Raw genomic sequence first — 22,537 nt, forward strand, 5'->3', positions numbered from 1 at the left:
GTATAAAGAATTATCGGTATCGGCCAAAATGTTCATATCGGTGCATCCCTACCCTAAAGTATAGAGTCTCCAAGTATCCTTTTTTGAAAAGACATAAACTTACCTTGGACCCAAATAACCAAATGTTTTCTTTATATTAGTGCTGATGAATTTGCTAACTGGACTGAAAAAAATAGTTGAGAATACAAACAGAAATTTCTGCCTAACATGTGCACTATACATATTTATATACGGGTCAACTGCTTTACTCATGACTGTAATGGGACACATTAAGACACTATTTACATCACCGAGGGTGTATGAATTAGACTTGCATATTATGTTTGAAACAATACGATTTTTTTGTTTGAGCTTTTTGACTGTGAGCTGTGGTACTGTCGGAGTAAGTGCACGTGAAGACTGTGTGTGAGTCAAGGTTGTTCCTGCATGGGGACTTATTGTTCATGCAATTGCGACTCACCCTGTGATTCAGCCTATTCTCTTGAACATGTTCTGCTTTGACTCTCTATATCCTCTTACATCAGTTTTGAGTCCATGTGTGAGTTCCTGTTAAACAGTGTGCGACAAAAGTATGAAATGACAAATGTAGGTGTGTTTATACATAACATGAGTAAATGTACGTGTGTGTTTGTTTGCACGCACACTTCCTTAAACACATTCATGCATCCATGTGTTTGTGTCTGCACGTGCTTCATTATGAAAAGCAATTGCTTTCTCAAAATAGAAAGTGTGTCAGGTAAGAAAAACAAAAGATGGATTACAGGAATTGTTTTTTCCACCATCATAAAACACATTTACCTTGTAATATGTGTGTGTTTTTTATGGTTGCTTTCTTACGGCTCTTTCTGGACAGCTTCAGAAATGAGTTGGTGAAGTCAAACGTGGATAATAATAAAGTCAATCCCTTTCATTCTGACTGCATCCAAATGATAAATATGACAAACATACAGTATAAGACAACTTCAAATTGATTTTGAAAGGTCACAACAAATGGCCTATTATTGGCCCATAACAAATTATTAGCTATTATTATGTTCTTAAATACATGGTCAGTTTGGGATCAGATTTTAATTAACATTTGACAGTGACGGTAAAGAAAGATTTATATTTCAGATAAATGTTGTTCTTTTGAACTTTCGATTCCAAAGAATCATCATCAAAAAAAAAAAAACTGTTTTCAACACTGATAATAATCAGAAATGTTTCTTGATCATCAAATCATCATATTGTAATGATTTCTGAAAAATCATCTGACACTGAAGACTGGAATAATGATGCTGAAAATACAGCTTTGATCACAGGAATACATTACACTTTATAAAGAATTCAAATAGAAATTCAATTTTCAATTGTAATAACGTTTCACAATATTACAGTTTTACTGTATTTTTTATCAAATGCCTTGGTGAGCAGAAGAATTACAAAAACCTAAAAAAAAATCTTACCGACCCAAAGCTATGTGGTCACGCTGTTATTTACGACACCTTTTATTAAACCGAAAGTTTATATAAGATTACACATCAGTAGTGACAATCATTGTAACTTTACTGAAGCGTAGTCAAGTTTAACGGGCTATCTATCTACACTGGCACATTAAAGCTAGAATGGTGATCAAAGAAACACTGTAAAGCTCAATTTCATCATTCTAGTTGTGTCACGTCGCTCGGTTTCGGTGTACAGTTAAACTGTCAGGCAGCTGGGTCTGATTAATCGTGGGGTGCTCCGTATCCCTGTCCGCACCCATGCAGCGACCCACTGAGGGCCTGTTGCACTGACTCAGGACCTGCTCTTGTCTGGCCCAAAAACCCCAAAGTCCTGCCAGAGAGTGAGTCAGGCGTTTCCACCCAGACACACTGAACATGATCAAATGATTCTCTGGTCTCTATATTTTTGTATTGGACTATTTGACATTATTTGGTTTGAATACGTTCTACTCACCCCTGCCATTAAGTGAATAAACTTCCCTGACACAAGGTGTTTGGGATAGGATTTCAGTTCAAACTGAGCAGAAAATATGCATATGTCCAACATAGAACAATCTAAATGACAAAATAGTTTGATTATGGTGACATGTACTCATAAGGCTGTGCTTTTTCTACCATCTAGTGGCCAAAATGCAACATTTCATTTACTTTTCACTTTAGTCTGCCTTTGATTTAACAATAACAAGACTAAAGTACTTTCTTTTTAATCTTTATTCTGTTTTGTCACCATATAACAGGTACACACTTTGCACTGGAACCACCATAAATTAATATTGTCAGGGTTCTTACTCTAAATAAATTATCAGCTGACAGCTTGACTTAAAGACGGTCATCTGCCGCCACCTACTGGTGTGATGAAGTAACTGCAGAAAGAGGTGCTACTGTAAAAGTGAGATCCATGATGTGAGATGGCCTACAAACAAAATACTTACAGTAGGCTACTAGCATTGAATGTTACTTTAAAGTAAAGAAATCCCCCATGACTTTGTCACACCTTTGAAACTGCTTGATATTGCTGGGGTTTTTGCATAACTTTAGGAGCCCAGTAGCAGGTTTAGTGTTCAGGGTTGTGAAAACATCCAATATTTGCATCTAACGTTGCCTCACTCACCTCCTCCATGTCGCCTGTCAATCCTGCCTTATTTCCATCCAACTCCACTGTCTGTATTTGACCTAACAGTGTTAAAACAAATAAATAGCCTATCATTTGACCATCCTTAAAAACTAGCAAAGATTTAAGGCATTATGTGTGTTTGCCTAGTACTTACACGAGTCTTTGGCAGAAATTGGCCTAAAGCCAAATGTCCGTCCTGCGTCCATCATTCACTTTAACCTAAAATACTCGCTCCTAACTAATTAAATCACTGTTTACAACCACTACTCGCGGTTACTAAACAATTTGCTTTCATTAAACAACTAGTAAATGACATATAGGTTTTTGCTGCAGTTTATTATAATATCCGTTGATTTTCTCACCGAAGTCCGTTGGAAAATTGATTCAAACATATTTCAAACAGACCAGTAAACGTCACGCGAGCTTTTCTATCAGTCAGTCAGGCCTGTTGTCAATCACTAGAGGTCACGTGGTAATCAATTAGGTCGTCTCTAACGTCTTTCAATTACATTTTTATTATATCTGGTATTATACATGGTATAATTGTAGTTAATTAATTCTCCTTAATTAATTAATTAATTCAAATTCGCATTTTGGTAATTGTACTGTAGCCTACATTTTAAAAGTAATTTTGTCTCTTTTCTAAAACCTATGTTGGAAAAAGAACTGTTGGACTGCGTATGGAAACTCCTTTCAGGAACTGCTTAGGACAAAGGTGTGCCACAGACTCAGATGATAGGCTACAATCACAGTCCTTTTTCAGATTTTATTTATTTCTCCACGTGATCTGCTGAGGTTACTGAAATCTCAATGCCATCCTAGTCAAGTCTTCAAGTGTAAAACTGAACAGGTGCTTAGATGTGCTACTCATAGCTTAATATAAGGCTACTTGGGTGCCCATTCCTATAACAGCATTTGAAAGTGTGACTTCAGATGCTTCTTGCTAGTTTCAGAGACCTTTGAGTATATTCAAACATCATACGCATATTAATATTTTACTAGCTCATTTTCACAATGCCTCTCCATCCATAGCAGCAAATCCACATCGATCTGTGCATAACCACCTTTCATCTCAGATCAGTACAGTAGTTTGCACTCACGGTTTCACTTCTGTGTATTTATTTACATGGTTTTTACATTGTTTTTCAGATAAAATTGCTTAAAGTTCATCAGTGAAATGTTGCAGGGTTCAGAAAACATGGAGTTAAAAAAATTCTCTTTTTTTAAAAATAAAACAATAATAATATAAAAACATAAAATAAAATACAAATACATTAAAAAAATAATAAATGAAACATTGAAATGATTAAAATAACTATAATATACATTGCATTCAATTTACAACACAAACTAACATAAGTATTGCAGTACTAAAATATCTACATTTCAAACATCTTAGAGTGATAATATAATTTATCTTGTTCATTTTAAACTGCAAGAGCTTGTACAGTATTAGTCTGTAGAAGAAGACTGATTGTGGGGAGTCAAGTTACTGAATTTCTCTGCAGATAAAGGAGGAATCAAGACATAATGGTGTAAAAAGATCAGACACAGCCTCATATAAATAATAAATCAGAAAAAATATTCTTCTAAAAACTGGGTTCATCAAATGACAGTGGACAACAGCATGAAAGCGTGTCTCGGGAATACCACTGCACCGGTCTTCCCGCATAATGATGGTTTCATGAGAAGGAATTATAGTAGTAAATAGTGAACTGATGATGTATCAACCATAGACAGTCTGTGTGAACATTGAAAAAGTCTTATTCCAGGCTCCGATTGTGTTTCAATTCGAAGTATAAGTGCGTTATCATACAGTAAATCTGGTTAGACGGTCTCGCGACAGAGCGGAAGGTCATTGAAAAGCATTGCTTTATCCCATTATCACTGCACTGAATGTTAAGAATTCAAGAAGGTGCCGTGTTTGTTATCAGTCTCTTGTCACTTAAAACAATTTACAGGGTTATCAGTTCATGAAACTGAACATGTGACAGTTGCCTTTCCATTGCAAAGCCCTTCAGTCAACATAATTGGCACGATATATACACATATATATGTACACACTTTGGTTCTTGACTTAAGAGTAAAGAACATTTTATGCCAAAAAGGGTCTTCATTTCCAGTGAAAAGGTATGTTTACAAGCTCTTTAAGTCATAAAATGAATGAATGAATTAAAACTACTGTAAATCCATGAAATGATCCCATGATGGAAAGCCATAAAATGTTCTATAAATGAAGTTCCTGATAGAACAGAACCCTCTAAGGTTCTATATAGAATCTTTTCATCTAAGAATGTTCTAGATTGTATCATGCATGATTCATTAGTGCAAAGAAATGAATTATACATCAAAATGTAATGACGTCACCAAATCCTCATATTCTAACCTTTCACAATCCAATTAAACGAACTGATAAAACTTCTCATCAAAGAATTATCCTGTTTCAACCAGAAATATATCACATTATGGAAGTAAAATAGCTTGTGAACGGCGTCATCACCTTCCAAGGTGAACTGTGGACCAGAATAGTCTTATAGTCTTCAAATGTTTTCGATCTCACACATCTCCATTTGTGTCTGAATGACACGTCTTTTTAACGACTATTTGCACAGGAATCCGTCAGACATCAAGGGCGAATCCGCAGTTATTTCGTCGCTCGTCCTGATGACAGTGAAACTGAGCGAATGAGTTGCTTCCGTTGGCCTTTTGGGCATCGCCGTAGAACAAAGTCATAGTTGGCTGATGTAGACATGGCGTAAAACACATTGGCCTTTTCTGGAATATGCAACTCTACAACAAAATCATGCATACAAATGATGAGTAATCCACATGTGCAAACCTTCCATTTATAGTTTTCATACAGTGTAAACATATAGTGGGATTCAAAAGTTCACTATTTTAATAATGACAAGTTTAATTTATCCGGTAAGTGGTTTCTTAAGTTTGATCATTAATCTGCCATGTCATGCTTATGACAGGTTGTGTTGTCTAAGTAATTCATGACAAAGACACAGCAGGTGATGATGTAATGGTTTATGTCAAGTAGTCATAACAAAGACATCTCAAACAATGTCATATTTGCATTAAAAATGTCATAATTGAGCGAATGAAAGTCATAAACATGTATAAAACGCTGTCATGTCAGTTGTATGCACACCCTTTCAAGTAAAGTGTTACTATTTAGTCAAACCAGTTTACAGTACCTCTGCCTTGGGCCAGGACTTGTACAAGGGTGAAATCCTGCTCACTAACATCCTCCAGGTTGTGTTTTTGCAGAGCTCTCTGGATCACCTGCGCCGTCTTATCCTGACTGGTCAACTGCGCAAGAGATCGTTAAGTTAAGAAAGAACAGAATTCACTCCAGTTTCTGCTAAATGTTTACTGAACTCTTTAAGAAATAAAAGAACAGTAATCGTCCACTATGACTCTTAGATCTTTATTGAATTCATAACAGTAATTATATTTACATTTAACAACCAATCAACATATAATCAACATAACCAGCCTGGTAATTATTCATTTCAGGATGATGATTATGATTAGCAAATATAAAAGATGCTAAATTGCACCTATAAGTAACGTTCAATGCATTATTCTTCAAGCCATTCTTAGGCTTTTGTAAATGAATACTAATTAAGATGGGTACCTAGAACATTTCATCTTTTTTTTTTTTTGGTAGTGCATAGTTGCAGAGTAAAAAGTAATCTCTATGACTTCTTACTTCAATTTTGATAGTCTTAACAGCAAAATGCTGTTTAAATGGTGCCTTTTTTAGCCTACTAATCTCTCTACTAATAGCAAGGCTGTGGGTTTTAGTAATATATATCAATTTAATATATATAATGTATGGAAAAATATGCAAGAACTTTCCAGTTTCTAAGTTATTTTATTGATATAATCACAGAACAGTGTTGACAATACATTTCCGCCGCCGCGCAATTGAATGTTTCTGCGATCTGCACGTGATCATGTGCGAGCTACTGTGTGTGTTTTACAATGCAGCAGCAAATTAGTTTAGAACGGCTATTAACTTAAGCTGTTTAAAACGTGCATTCTCCCAATCAATCCTGAGCATCCTGATGGTATAATAATCAAACATATCTTGTGGAGCACTTCAGTGGAATCCATACGTTTTTTTGGCCGGAAGCTAGTTATTTTACTTTATAAAGTCTTAAATGGTTAGTTCACCCAAAAATGAAAATTCTGTCAGTATTTACTCACCCTCATGTTGTTCCAACCCCGTAAGACCTTCGTTCATCTTCGGAACACAAATTAAGATATTTAAGATATTAAGATCACTCCGGCATACTAGTCCATAGGCTTCTTGAGGGAATGACAATTGATGGCCCTCGAAAAGTCATTAAAGACATCGTTAAAATAGTCCAAGTGACTACAGGGGCTCAATCTTAAGTTTATCAAATGACGAGAACACTTTTTGTGCGCAAAAAACAACAAAAATAACGACTTTATTTCAACTATTCGTTTATTTCTCTCTCTGCGCGAGTCAGGTTACTAGTTTAATAGCGTAAGCTTCTGTTATTGTACGTCACACGCATCACACACATGACCAGCGTCGGCCAATAGTGAGCCTACGTGTGACGTAGCTCTACGAAATCACACTACGTTAACTGACTACAGGCCCATGGAGAAGGAAGTGAATAGTTGAAATAAAGTCGTTATTTTTGTTTTGGCGCACAAAGGTATTCTCGTCGTTTGATAAAGTTAAAATTGAGCCACTGTAGTCACTTGGACTATTTTAACGATGTCTTTAATGACTTTTCGATGCCAGCAAGAGTCATTCCCTCAAGAAGCCTATGGACTAGTATGCAGGAGTGATCTTAATATCTTAAATATCTTAATTTGTGTTCTGAAGATGAACGAAGGTCTTACGGGGTTGGAACAACAAGAGGGTGAGTAAATACTGACAGAATTTTCATTTCTGGGTGAACTAACCCTTTAAACATGGATATTTTTCTTACACGAATGCACCGCTTTGCTTTAGAAGGACTTCATTAACCCTCCAAAGCCGTGTGGAGCAATTTTATCATGGATGGATGCACTCCATAAAAACAGAAACAGCAATTTCGTTGGCATTATAAAGGTAAAGAGCCAGGACCTTTTTTTTATATAACTCCCGATTGTATTAGTCTGAACTTACACTGTAAAAAAAAATATTGTTGGTTAAACTTAAAAAAAAAATGAAGTAACCTGGTTGCCTTAAAATTTTAAGTTCACTGAAATTGAAAAATTGAGTTAATACAATGAAGGAGATTGATTTGATCTTCAGAAAATCGAAATATTATATCTGAACTACATAAATTATCATTAAACTATTTGTTTTACAGTGTAGAATGACTTGATGGTGAGTAAATTTATTTTTGGATGAACTATCCATTTAAAGCGTCATGGCCGAGCATTAAAGTTGACTATTTGACTAGTCTGTGCAACCCCTACCAGCTAGTAAGAGCTGTGAGAGAAAACCTCACTCCCCTAGTCTCAAGAAGCTGCGCTCTATAGTGTCCTTGTTAGCACGCCTCCCATGCCGGGAATTAACTGTACCAAATCTGTAGTTGCTGATATCAAAAAGCATGTCTTAAAAAACAGTCCCATGGGCAAGAACTTACCAGTATGCTCTTGTACATGTTGCCATTGTTGCAGAACTCGACGCTGACCCTGATGATGCAGGAGTCGTCCACCTGTCTGTTGTAGAAGGGCAGGGTGGTCATGGAGAACGAGCGCTTATGGCAGGAGACCAGGTGAGGGTTAGCTGACGCTGGAGAAGACGAGGATGAGGATGATGGATTAAGACAGAGGTCCTGCTGAGAGCTGGAGGATGAACTAGACATGGTAGAGGAATCAGGAGAGGAAGACGAAGGAAAAACCTTGGCCGTGTTCTGAAAGGAGAGAGTCACATTTTAGGACCAGTTATAAAAAGAGAACGTCAAAAATACCAGTTGAGCTAAACAGTCATTATAATGACTGAATGATAATACCATATCAATATGGCTAAACAAATTAATTTGATTTGAGTTTAAATTACTTAATTCAATGAAAAGGATGAAAGCATATGAGAGATGTGAAATGAGATCAGACTTGTAGAATATAATCATGGGTTTGATTCCTGATAAAGTGTAGCCTGACTGCAAGTACACAAATGCATAAACGTAATGTTGGGAAAGAGCCTACAACATTTTGTTGACACTTTGGTCTCAGCAACTTCAAAAGACGTCATGGAAGCGATCAGGGCCAAAATTTCCAAGAATTTGAAGTATCTGTAGTGTCTGACGTCAGTATGTCTCTGAATACGGGGCATGAGGGCATGACTGCTGACACAGAGATGACTTCTCTAACACTGTGCTTGAGTCAAGTTAGCGACGAAAACTCGTGTCCGATTAGTGGGAAATGAAAAACAAGGACAAAAGTTTTAGTGTCTCAAAGGGATATGATGTGAAAGACGGTCTGTGTGTGTATATAATTAAATGTTTCTACTAAGATCTAACACACAAGGGCAAAATTAAAGCTTCTAAATTGATCATTATAAAATTGTACGTGTCGTACCGTTGATTCCTCAATTTCAGAGCTGCTGGATCCTGACGAGGACACGCTGATCTGATCTGCGTTCTTTCGGGAGCCCTCATTTCCTGACAAGAGCCTGCAAACATAAATTCTTGCTATGTTAAGCCACATTATCTCTGTCGTTGTACACTTTATTATGCAAATGAAAGCTTTCAGCTAATAGGATAATTGCAGCTAACTACCTGCGTCCTGACATAAGTTAGAAATGGAGTTTAAACTGATACTCACGATGAGAGCTTTTTGGTGAGAGTTTGGTGACTCCAGCCGCTGTTGGATGGAGACGTGTCATGAGGAGACTCCAGCTGTCTGGAAAGTTCATAGCTGAGGAAAGTGACACAACAAGCGCAATTAAGATAAAGGAAGTGATCTCATACCAGAATTCTGGGGGAATATTTTAAAGGTTACACATTTTTTTTATGAATTTATTTTATTTTATTGCGTTACAGTAAGGTTTTATTAGTTGGAATTAGTTAACTAATGAACAATACTTCTATCTACAGCATTTATTAATCTTAGTTCATTTTAATTACAACATTTACTCATACATTATTAAAATGAAATGTTGTATTTTTTTACTTTATTTACTGGACTGGACTAAAATGAACAGCTGGATTTGTATTAACCAACATTAAAATATTGAATAAATACTGTAACTAATAGTTGCTCATTGTCAATTCGTGTTAGTCATAGGGCTGTCAATCACGATTAATCGCATCCAAAATAAAAGTTTGTGTTTACATAATATATGTGGGCGCACTGTGTATAATTATTTTTTATATATAATTACACACACATGCTTGTATATATTTAAGAAATATTTTCATGTATATACTGAATGTAGATTTATATATAATTTATGTTATATATAAATATTTTATATATAAATAATATTTTTTTCTTAAATATACATGCATGTGTGTGTGTATTTATTTATATATATACAAAATAATTATACACTGTGCACCCACAAACTTTTATTTTGGATGCAATTAATCGCGATTGACAGCCCTAGTAATAAATTAACTACTGAGACCTTATTATGAAGTGTTACCATTATTTTATTTTAATTTAACTTATTAGATCTGTTTTGCTACTGGCATTTAGGATTATACTTAATCCAGATTTTATTGTTTCCATTTAATATTTAAATTACAGTATTTATATTAAATGATGTTAGTTTTAGTTTTTATAGTAGTAAAAACTAATAGTATATAATAATAGTGTAAATAATAGTTTTTATATTTATATTATATTTTATTATTATTTTATATATTTTTATTTTCAGTTGTGCTTTACAAATAAATTGACATTGAGATTAATATTAATTTGATATCCTCACAAAAGGACCTAAAGCATAGTATTTATTTTGATCCACACATTGCCCACTCTTTTTGTGAATCAGGTCGAGTCTCACCTCTCCTGATCCGACAGCAGTTTCTGACTCTGCAGCCAGGCGGCGATCTGAGGATGACGGGGTAAAACATACTGAGAACACGAGGCCTGCAGCTGACGGATCTGCCTTAAAATCTCAAACTCCTGTAAAACAGCGGGAGGAGTGATTCCCAAGAAATTAGTGGCAAAGCAACAATATACAGAGCAAGAGATTAAAGTGAAATAGAGGAAACAAAGCCAAAGACTGTTAGCATGACTGTTATGTAACACACCCCTCACAAATAATAATCAGTCATGAGATTAACATCAGTCTCCCTTTCGGAGGAAGAGAGTGCTTTTTAAACATAAGTCTATCTCTACGGCGCCGACGTCAAACCGAAGCTTTAAAGAGGACTTCATGTCTATTCAGAATGAGCTCTTACCAAATCTGTAACAACAAGATCTGGACAAAGACTGCTTTGGGTACATCTAATTAGACAGTTAAGAAGATAAACAAACAGGACTCACCCGTCTTCTCTTTTCGAAATTAATGAGGCCACCCTGTTGATAATGGACAGATATTAATCAAAATGATATGTGAAATCAAATTGAAAACTGATAAGAGAAAAAGGACATTTTTACATTTTCAAAAGAAAATGTGAGTTATGCAAACATCAGGGCATTGCTGCTATAGGTGTCTGATAAGATGCTTTAATGGTTACGTAGTTGCTATGTGGTTGCTAGGGTGTTCAGACTGGTCATTGGAGCATTGTTAGGGTGTTGTGTGTGATTTCTGTACACACTGTAATGCAGCTACTATGATGTTCTTAGAAAATGTTCTGCTTGGATATTCTGTGTGTTGCTATGGTGTTGCTAGGGTGTTCTGAAATGGTTATTAGGACATTTCTAAGCGGCTGCAAGGTAGTTGCTCGGGTGGTCTGTATGATTTTAGCACACAGTTATGAATCTACTAGGGTGCTCTGAGTGGTTGTTATCACATTCTCTGCAAGGTTTTTATGGGTGTTGCTAGGGTGATTGCTATTGTGTTGCTAGGGTGTTGTGGATGGTCACTAGGACATTTCTGAATGGTTCCCAGGTAGTGTGTTCTGTGTGATTTTAGCACAAAGTTATTTGGTTACTTTGAAATCCTGAGTTTTTTTTAAGCACATTACTTTACTAGGGTATACTGAGTGTTGCTAGGGTGTTGCTATGGTGTTCTGGGTTGTCATTAGAACATTTCTGAGTGACTGGGTTGCTAGGGTGTTCTGAGTGGTTTCTATCACATTCTCTGCTATTGTATACTGAGTGTTGTTAGGGTGTTGCTATGGTGTTCTAGGTTGTCATTAGAACATTTCTGAGTGACTGGGTTGCTAGGGTGTTTTGTGTGCATTTCAGCACACAGTTATCCATCTGCTAGTGTGTTCAGAGTGGTTTCTATCACATTCTCTGCTATGGCATACAGAGTGTTGTGAGGGTGTTGCTATGGTGTTCTGTGTGATTTTTAGCACGTTTTTTTTATCACATTCTCATCTCTGTTCTTTCTGTTCTATTCTAAAGGTTGCTAGGGTGTTGCTAGGGTGTTGCTAGGTGATTGCTAGGGTGTTTTGGATGGTCACTACGACACTTCTGAGTGGCTGAAAGGTAAATGCTAGGTTGTTCTGTGTGTTTTTGGTAGCTGAGGTGTTGCGAGGTGAACAGTGTGTATTAGTATGAGCACCGCTAAGTCAGTCAAGCAATCCGCCATTCCTAAACAAACATGATTCCAACCTCACCTCCACAGTGTCTGGCAGGGCAGTGTCCAGCATGTTCAATACTGTAAGGTACGTGCCCAGGTATGGAACTGTTCCTCCAGCTGAGCTCTGGAAAAAGAAAAAAAAACACTCGGCTATTAAATCACCTGAAGAGCATCACTGTAAAACATTGATTATGTAAAAAACACTAACAATCTTAATATATGTGTGTGAGTGTGTGTGTGTTTGTGGAAAATATACAAATTAAAGCTAATTCTAAATATTAATAAAAAACTAAATATTAATTCAAATCTATCACAAACATGATAGTACATAAATAATACAAAAATAACCGACACAATATATTCATGGCTTACATCCAAAAACATTTCTCTGCTGGTCAGAACACAGTTCTCATCAGGGAACGTTTTGCTCAGGTTCTCAAAGACAGACACGGCTTCTCTGGAAATACAGAATCAGAGGTTTTCAATGAAATATGGCTTAACCCTCAAACCGTATTCACTTTAAAGCCCTAAATCCTGTAATTGTGGACTAATGTGGGCATAGAGGACTCAGGTGTGATCCTAATTTTTATTTATTATAAATGTTATATCACTGTCTTCGATAAAGTTTTGTCTATCCATTTATGGTGGGTTTTTTTTTTTTTTTGGGGGGGGGGGGGGTTAATTTATTTTCTTCAAAAAGTACCATATTTTCCATGTAAATTATGCTTATTTTTTTTTTAACTACATTAAAATATCATTCCAATAAGTTCTTAGAGTTAAAACCTAAAGATGAAGTGACTTTGTCACCTGGTGTCTTATTTTGGCTTATTTTAGAATGCTTTTAAATGACAGTTTTCCCCATTCATTTCTATGGGTGCCCATTTTTGACCCAAATACAAGATTAAGGAGTTTTTTTCACCCACTTAACATTGTAGAATTGAGTCCAAAAAAAATGTGTGTGTTCAGGAGGCAAACTTAGGAAAAGTAGCCAAGTCTTGTACCGCTCAGATCAAGGGAAGTATTTTTAAAAAAATAAATCAAAACTATTTTTCCCAAAATTGTCCAGAATACGGTTTTAGGCTTAACCAAAATGCTCAGGGTTTTCTACAAAGTACTTTCTGGTTAGAAATATAGAAAACAAAACCAGCTGTGTGAGACTATAGCGACCATAAAAGCCAATTGCATTTGAAGGGTGTATATCTGTACCTGCTCACAGCAGACCAGGTCTTCCTTAGTCTGTAGATGGGGTTGGACTGAAGGGCAGATAAAATGGCCTTAAGAGAGGAGAAGTTCTTCAGCTCTCTGCACCCCTGGGTCAAAAGAAATGAGTCTTTCTTTAATACCTATAATGATTTTAAAGGTTCCTACTTTTGTTTTGGAGGTCTACTACAATAGGTTTACATGCATCCAAGGTCAAAAACACTTTAATTTTCTCAGTAGACATCACTTTTTCTGTAAAAAGGGCATACCTGTGCAACCCGAACCCATTTTTCAATGGCTCTGGCTCTTTCTGTGGTTGTGGAGGAAGAGGCGGAAGACGAGGGATGGAGCAGAGAAGTGATGACCCAGTTGGTGACTGCATTGAACTGGGTGATGGTGGCCCAAACAGTGGGTGAGAGGTTCTCGTTCTTGTCTCGTTGGGACCACACACAGCCCAGACATTGGAAAGGGACCACCTTCATGAACAAGTCCTACAACATCAGGAACACCAAAATTACAAGATGACTGTCACCATAACCATAAGGAAGCAATGAAACAGTGGCACTCACAGTATCCATACGGGTAAGCTGTTCTGCAACATCTGTGATGGAGAAATCCATGAAATCGGCAAGGTTATCCGACTCAATGTCATTCGCCTCCTTATTCAAGCCTGGTTCCTCTATATAATCAACTGGACAATCTGCCACAACATCTGGATGTGCAAAAGACAGAAGAGCTTAAATTGTAGCTGGCTTCAATTATTCCAAAGAGGTTAAATGTTGATCCATAGACATTTTTCAGCCTATAACAAGACATTAAATCTTAAAATGATGTCCACAACAAACAAATAATCCAGTATTGACCTTCAGTCTGGAATTTCTTCAGGAGCGCTTCGTAGTGTTTCGCCAGGGGGAAGAGAAAGGGGTGTCCTCTCAGCTGTAAGCACATGAGACGCAGGGAAGAGTGCATGGGAGGATCCCTGAAATCATCACTGTACTCGTCCAACCACATCTGGAGCAAAGTCCACAAACAGCTACGAGGGAATCGGGAAAACAAATCAAGTATTGAAGCTGTATTTTCAAAATTGCACATCTGAAACCCTATGAAATGAGTGGACTTGTTTAAAGTTGAATTAAAAGTTGAACTGACTTCAGCTGAATAATAACACTTTGAAACTATCTGTAATAAGGTGAGTTGACTTGACTTAAAGATCCAGTACAATTTCTCCACCATTATAGTGGCATAAAACGTAATTTCAAGAATAATATGCTTCCTCCATTTGCTATTGGTTGGATAAACAGATAGGCCCAAACCAGATTAATTTAATCAAGGTCTACTGGACATGAAACAAAGTGTCAAACATCTTATTGTCAGCGTATATTTTTACCTGTCACGGTAACTGGTGCTGTCAAGTGAAGAGTTGTCCCTATTAGAAAAGATGAAAAGGTATACTTCTTTATAAATAGTTTTTATATAAAAACATTAACAGTACTGTGTTGCTTAATTATTTTACGTGACGTCTTGTCATGAAACCTTATTGACAAAACAGTGTTATAGCAGATAGTAGCTATAAAGACACCGTTTCATTTTACACATTAAAAAAATGACTGACGGACTGATGCCAAATATAACCTTTCCTTATAGTATTTGTCTGGTTTTACAGTAAAAAAACAACAAAAAAAACACTAAATATCCTTAAAGCAAGCAAAATTACATACGATTAAAACTTGTTTTCAGATATCTACATCTTGAATTTAGTTGGGGGGGGGTTTTCTCAGCTCAATGGCGATTAGAGATAAATAATCTAGTTTAAAGGGATAGTTCACTTTGAAATTATTTTTTGGTATGTTTTAGCTTACTTCAAGGGCATCCAAGATGTATGTGTCTCTGTTTCCACGGTATTTTCAATTTTGATATTTTTAGGTCAACCGTTCTTGTCTGTCAGTCATATAATGCAGGTCTATGGTCACCACCTCAAAGAGCATGCACAGAGAAGTCCAAATTAAACATGATTTAATGACTCGTAAATGTAAGTACACATTGATGGCCTAAGACATGAAACGAGCGGTTTGTGTGAAAAGAAATAGTATTTTTATCGTTTTTACCTCTTGTAATCACAGTCACAAAGCGCCCACGCCCTCATATCACTTGGACGTGGCTGTGGTTACAAGAGGTAAAAACCATATAAATGCTGTTCGTTTTCTCACACAAACCGCTTGATTCGTGTCTTATCAATGTGTACTTACATTACGAGTCATTAAATCATGTTTAATTTGGACTTCTCTGTGCATGCTCTTTGAGGTGGTGACCATAGACCTCCATTATATGACTGACAGACAAGAACGGTTTGACCTAAAAATATAAAAATTGAAACTACTGCGGAAACAAAGACACCTACATCTTGGATGCCCTTGAAGTAAGATAAAACATACCAAAAATTAATTTCAAAGTGAACTATCCCTTTAAAGAGTTTGTCAAGACACACATTATGTTGAGAAAGTAACTTGACTGCTTTTCCTTTATATATATATATACAGTACATATACAGTATATATATATATATATATATATATATATATATATATATAAACACTGGTGGGGAAAGAGTTAAAAGTAATGTATTTAGATGCAAGATTCAACCAAGACGAAACAGGCTTGACTGAACAGACTATCACAACCCATGTGTTAAAAAAATATTATATAATATAGAAAAATATAATTAAAAAAGTGCCTAACTGATGCAGTGTTTCTCATAAAAAGGTAATAATTAAATGAAGCCATAAACCCCAATGAGACCAGAAGTCAGTCATGAGTTTAAGGAAGTGATCAGTGATGACGTACTATATAAATAAATGACGTAGAGAAATCCAACACACAAACAACAGATAGCCAAATACAGCCTGTTATCGCGAACACACATTTCCATATGCACCTGTAAGCACACACCTCTGGAAGAGCATCTCGATGAGTTTGTTGGAGCTGGTAAATGTGTGATACGTGGACAGCAGTATTCTGCCGTAGTCTCGCTCCTGACAGCAGGGGTCCACGAGGTGAGAGACCAGCCGGTCCAGCGTGGCCGCTTTTAACCTGCGCACTTTACATGTGCGGTACTGAACGAAACCCTCGGTGGGCTCGGCTGACTGCAGGACCGGCTCTCTGCGCAGGGTGATCCCGAACACCGCCCCCTCTTCATGCTCCTCGCCCCACTCCTGAACAGGCTCCTTTGACAATGACACAAAAGACATAATCCTTGTATTTTCACCAAAATTGCATATAAAAAAATCACAATTATAAAAAGTAATATTTTATTTATATATATATATATATATATATACACACACACACACACATATATTATATATACACTACCGGTCAAAAGTTTTAGATGAGTAAGATTTTTTATGTTTTTAAAAGAAGTCTCTTCTGCTCACCAAGGCTGCAATTATTTGATAAAAAATAGAAAAAAAAAACAGTAATATTGTGAAATATTATTACAATTTAAAACAGCGGTTTTCTATGTGAATATATAGTGAAGTGTAATTTATTCCTGTGATCAAAGCTGAGTTTACAGCATCATTACTCCAGTCTTCAGTGTCACGTGATCCTACAGAAATTATTATAATATGATGCTCAAGAAACATTTATGATTATTATCCATGTTGAAAACAGTTTTTTACATTTTTATTTCAGGATTCTTTGATGAATAGAAAGTTCAAAAGAACAAAATTGATCTGAAATGGAAAGCTTTTGCAACATTGATCACTACCATTCAAAAGTTTGAGGTCAGTAAGAATTTATTTTTTATTTTTATTCATCAAGGATGAGTTAAATTGATCAAAAGTTACAGTAAAGACATTTATAATGTTAGAAAAGATTATATTTTAAATAAATGCTGTTCTTTTGAACGTTCTATTCATCATAGAATTTTGGGGGGGAAATGGTACATGACTGTTTTCAACATTGAAAATAATAATTTATTTATTAGAATGATTTCTGAAGGATCATGTGACACTGAAAACTGATGTGTAATCAGCAACAGTAATGATGTTGAAAATTCAGCTTTCAAATTACATTTTAAAATATATTAAAATAAAAAACAGCCATTTTAAATTGTATTTTCAATACTCCAGTCTTCAGTGTACTTGATCCTTCAGACAAGATTTGAGAATCATTTCTGATTATTATTAATGTTGAATATAGCTGTGCTGGATAATATTATTGTGGAAACCATACTTTTTTCAGGATACTTTAATGGACAGAAAGTCCAAAAGAACATCATTTATTTTAAATATAAATCTTTTGTAATTATAAAAATGTATTTACTATCACTGTGATCAGTTAACGCGTCTTTATTTAATATAAAACTATTAATTTATTTTTTTTAAATGTTAGAATAGTGTGCACACTCCCTTATAGATTCATATACATTTTTATCATTATAAACATTCAAGTAAAGCAAAAAAAAAAAAAACATAACATAGCTACTAAATGGGTGAGACTAAATCAAATACTATGCACACTTTTCAACAAAAAACCCTTCCCATAATGCACTGTTTGTAAAACAACACTGGTGACTGAGCTTTCGGCTAAAAGCAGCATGGATTTGCAAACCACAGACACGAGGACAAAGAGTCATTATTACAAGCTTCATCTGGCTGACTAGCAGCTGATGTCACTATAACATTAGGGCAAGTCCACACCAGCACACCTGAGGGACTTTGAGTCCGGATTACCTCTTTTGCTGAGTACAGGTTGTGTGTTGTTGACTGTAAACTATTAGAAGCGGGTATGACACTGAAGACGGTCAATTACAGCCCATTATTGACGGGTTAAACGGATAAACAAGAGGAGAGCTGAATGTGTGAAAACACAAGCAAGCAAAACAAGAGACTACTGTTCAAATCCAAAGCTTCGGGTGGATGAACATGTGCTTGAGGAGAAATAAAGTCAAGAAAAATAGTCAAGAAAAGCATGTTGCTATGCAGTTGCTAGGGCGTTTCTGGGTGGTTGCTATTCGAAGAGTGTAAGAAAATGCACAAGCATGATGCTATTGTGTTGAGGGTTGCCAGGGTATTGCTATGCAATTCCTGGGGCGTTCCTGGATGGTTGCTATGTGAAGATGCACTGCTATGCAGTTCCTAGGGCATTTCTGGGTGGTTGCTGTGTGAAGAGTGAAGACGCTATTGTGTTGAGCGCAAACAAAGTGTTGCTATGCAGTTGCTAGGTCGTTTCTGGAGGGTTGCTATGTGAAGAATGTATGAAAATGCACAAGTATGATCCTATTCTGTTGAGGGCTGCCAGGGTGTTGCTATGCAGTTACTATGATGTGTCTGGATGGTTGCTATGTGAAGAGTTAGAGTGTTTAAAAATGCACAAGCATTGTGCTATTGTGTTAAGGGTTGCCAGGGTGTTGCTATGCAGTTGCTAGGGCATATCTGGCTGGTTGCTATGTGAAGAGTTAGAGTGTTTAAAAATGCACAAGAATTGTGCTATTGTGTTAAGGGTTGCCAGGGTGTTGCTATGCAGTTGCTAGGGCATATCTGGCTGGTTGCTATGTGAAGAGTAAGAGTGTTTAAAAATGCACAAGAATTGTGCTGTTGTATTAAGAGTTGCCAGGGTGTTGCTATGCAGTTGCTAGGGCGTTTCTGCTTGTCGCTATATAAAGAGAATGAAAAATACACCAGCATGAAGCTATCATTTTTTAGGTTGCCAGGGTGTTGCTATGCAGTTGCTATGGCGTTCCTGAGGTATTGCTATGCAGTAGCTAGGGCGTTTCTGGGAGGTTTCTATGAGAAGAGTGTATGAAAAATGGACCAGCATGATGCTATTGATTTGCCGGTTGCCAGGGTGTTGCTATGGTGTTCTAGGTGGTTTCTGCGATGGTCGCTAGGGTGTTCTGGATGGCCACTTGTTTTAGAGCAGTGGCTTTTTGAAAAGGCTTGCCTGCTTCAGCAATTGCTAATACCTACAGCTATTATAACTTATAATCTCTATATCTCTGAATATTACATGAGTCTGTCCTTATGAATAAGCAAAATTGAATGTCTTTTGATTTAGTCCAGTGAACAAACACTACAGCTAATGAGAACCTGTCTGCAGCTCAAGAGGCAGAGCGCTTCAGTTCAAAGGACATGCACCTGGGACTTTGTATTTTCAACCTGGGACACAAAACATAGCATTATATATAACATATCATTAAAGCTGGGTAATATCACATGCACAATGATCCTGCTTTTCAAAATCAATACCTGCTTGCATTTTTGAACCTTTAAAAGCCGTTTTTAAAATCTTGTCCTATATAAAAACCCATTCTGGTTGCTCTTTCTGCTCTATCTCATCTTAACAGCACATTAATAATTGGGTCATTCCTGGAATTCGGCAATATTTCAGCTTGAAATAAGTGCATTATGTATACTTATGGACTAAAATAAAATTGTGAAAAATAATCATGTTCCATCTTAATTTTATGTGATGGGGTTGAGCTATTAAGCTTGACAGTACCCTCCCTGACCATAATACACCTCAAAATAAGAATTAAAAAGTAGGATAATATTTACCATCTTCTGCACCACTGTTAAAGAGACCTGAATGATGTCATTTCTGGCAAGTGATGTCACATATGTGTGGAGTTATTATTATAGGAGGAGAATTGTTGGCGTGATGAAGTTGAGTTCAGACTGAGGGACATAACATAACTAACGGTCTGTTTGTTGTTGTTGTTGTTGTTGTTGTTTTTACAAAATACCACTTTAAAAAAATCAGAGGGACTGAAATATTACCGAATCCCAGGAATGACCCAGTTACTGTAGTCACTGATCACACCAGGTCAATGGCATTTGCCATCTGATAGCAGGAAGCAGGAGAGAAATTGCTATTATTCAAGAAAAGAAAAGAATAACATCTACTCTGAAAAAAAAAAAATCACTATGTATTTTATATAACGCCAAACAAACACAGATTCCCGAGCTGTTCAACAAAAGCTGTACTGGAAGTGCTGCTGACTAGGTCATTTACTTCAGCTAATGTCTATTGCCAACATTCACCAGCCCAAATCTCACAGCAGACAAAACAGAGGCACATGACACACAAACTGGGCACAAACTGGTGGCTGTTGTAGATTAGTCCATTCAGAACATAGACGGTACATCATAAGCTAATTATACAGCACACAATAAGATCAAAATAATGCATTACTGTAATGCATTACATACTCCATTTTGAGTAATTTTATTCTCTACAAAAAAAAAAAATAATAATTTCAGCAGCTGCCTTAAATTTTTTATAATCAGTTGGTGCTGTACAATTCACTTTGAATGAACTTATATTAAACAGACCTAAAAGAAAAAAAAAGATGAATCTCGCATAACTTAAAGATTAAGTTGAAATCGGTTAAATTATTTTCATGAGAGATGTTTTTATGACTTTATCATATTTTATTTAATTCTGTTAAATCCTAATTTTGTAGCTATACTTTATATATGAGACATGTACTTCCTTGTTATTTTGGCCACTCTATCTCATCATTTTAAATGGGTGAAACACTTACCTTACAGTATTCTATTTAAGTACACCTGTACTGTTGTTGTTTTTTTTGTTGTTTGTTTTTATGATTTTTATTAATATTGTAAAGCACATTGGATAATGTAAATTGCATTTAATTGTGCTATAATATAAATAAATTACCATACCATACCATTTTGTGCATCTATAGTATGCATTTAAAACGTGGGCTACTATTGTCTATTTAAATAAATAAAAAAATTGAAAAATGGTATGGGTAAAAAAAAATGTTTTGTCAGACAGACATTGTAATAAATCAATTGCAAAACACTAACTTGGTTTAACAGCATTACAAAAATATAGTTACAAAAAATATCCAGTTTCGAAAACGCAATGCTAGAAAAATCCCAATATACTGTGTAGCCACTGTGACAACTTGCCCCGGTCTCTCCTATTTTATTACTGTGATTCATGGCCATTTATTTTAACCCAGTAACATCCAGCCCCTCTCTCTCTCTGACCCACATTGAATGGCCTCGTCTTTCAGCAATGATGTATATCTGTCAGGTGCTGGGACAGCACATTTTCTGAACACGATCTGTTACTCTATTTAAAGTGCATTCAGGGCATAGCAAAACACACACACACAACTCGATTCATAACACAGTGACATTTATGTGTGCGATTGTACAGTAGGCTACTTTTCACAGACATCACAAATAAATCATTCGTCTTACCATTGTCAACTCCCATTTTCCCATTTCTTACGAGGATGTTTTTACGATATAATCCTTTCCATCCTCACGAATAACCATAAAAGTAAAAATAATAGTAATTTAAAAAAAAAAACTTAATTGCACTATTCGCATTCGCTAGAAAATAAACATATTGAGAGTCAAGCCAAGCGTTATTTAGCCTATATTAAAACAGCTGCATATTAAAACAGATGTTTAGAATAATAAGCGATTATCAGCTTAAATTCTCTATAACTTCAGAAGCACCAATCTTAAATCCTCGTCATGTTAGTCTATCTTTCCTTTGAGTCAGCCTGCCCGCACTGATGTGTCGTTTCACCTGCGCTCATAAGGGCACCATGAAGTGGGAGGTGTTAAGGGAAGTCTAAACTGTACGACACAACAACACATAAACGTTGCCATTATATCCAACACTGAACGCAACTGACATCTTTAAAGCGATTTCCGAAGGAATTCGAATCGAATGCATTTCTGACTAGTTTCGAGTTTCGCACCTGTTGATGTCGCGCGAACCATATCGTGACGCTGCTAGCTTAAATAAAACACGAAGGCTATTTGAAGTAGGCTATACATCACTAATCTATAATGAAGTTGTTTAACCTTATTTTGCCAACCTTCATTTCAGATACTGATTTACATAAGCGATCGATTAGCGAACTGTTACTATGGTAACCGACTCATGGAGAGGCTATTCATTCATTAGGCTATCATTCATTTTTGAGTTGTGAATGTACTTTATTTGACCGGAACAAAACCCAGGCTACATGTATAAAAAGGGTAGCCTAATGATTTATTTATTTTT

General features: G+C 36.1%; 1 protein-coding gene and 2 long non-coding RNA genes across 3 annotated transcripts in view; 1 reads left to right on the forward strand and 2 right to left on the reverse strand.

Moving 5' to 3' along the window:
• Nucleotides 1-2,974, reverse strand: part of LOC120473132 (uncharacterized) — a 22,158-nt gene extending 19,184 nt beyond the window's left edge. The window contains exons 1-2 of the long non-coding RNA XR_005621548.2: nt 2,753-2,974; nt 2,596-2,657 (exon numbers count right to left, since the gene is read on the reverse strand). This is a non-coding gene — a long non-coding RNA (uncharacterized LOC120473132). The remainder of the gene's footprint in view (nt 1-2,595; nt 2,658-2,752) is intronic.
• LOC148981981 (uncharacterized) overlaps nt 1-8,389 on the forward strand; it is a 10,405-nt gene extending 2,016 nt beyond the window's left edge. The window contains exon 3 of the long non-coding RNA XR_016155063.1: nt 8,257-8,389. This is a non-coding gene — a long non-coding RNA (uncharacterized LOC148981981). The remainder of the gene's footprint in view (nt 1-8,256) is intronic.
• On the reverse strand, nt 3,826-22,025 carry rgl3b (ral guanine nucleotide dissociation stimulator-like 3b). The gene is made up of 16 exons (XM_039662733.2): nt 21,718-22,025; nt 16,427-16,701; nt 14,868-14,906; nt 14,344-14,513; nt 14,050-14,192; nt 13,750-13,971; nt 13,487-13,590; nt 12,653-12,737; nt 12,318-12,404; nt 11,074-11,106; nt 10,589-10,710; nt 9,403-9,495; nt 9,157-9,250; nt 8,223-8,492; nt 5,802-5,916; nt 3,826-5,388 (listed from the first exon to the last, which is right to left on the reverse strand). The coding sequence occupies exons 1-16, from the start codon at nt 21,739-21,741 to the stop codon at nt 5,243-5,245; spliced, it is 2,022 nt and encodes a 673-aa protein (XP_039518667.2). The 5' UTR covers nt 21,742-22,025; the 3' UTR covers nt 3,826-5,242.
• Between the last annotated feature and the right edge of the window lie 512 nt (nt 22,026-22,537).

The sequence above is a fragment of the Pimephales promelas genome, chromosome 3 (assembly GCF_988280905.1).
Source record: "Pimephales promelas chromosome 3, fPimPro1.hap1.1, whole genome shotgun sequence".
In the NCBI taxonomy this organism is placed as follows: domain Eukaryota; kingdom Metazoa; phylum Chordata; class Actinopteri; order Cypriniformes; family Leuciscidae; genus Pimephales; species Pimephales promelas.

What these genes read in the sequence shown, in the direction of transcription:
- rgl3b (XM_039662733.2), bottom strand. Translation starts at nt 21,741, where the DNA reads ATGGGAAAATGGGAGTTGACAATG. An exon ending in AATGGGTTCGGGTTGCACAG is followed by an intron (nt 13,591 to 13,749) that starts GTATGCCCTTTT and finishes CTTTTGACCCAG; the next exon opens with GGGTGCAGAGAGCTGAAGAA. An exon ending in CTGAAATTGAGGAATCAACG is followed by an intron (nt 8,493 to 9,156) that starts GTACGACACGTA and finishes CTCTCCTTTCAG; the next exon opens with AACACGGCCAAGGTTTTTCC.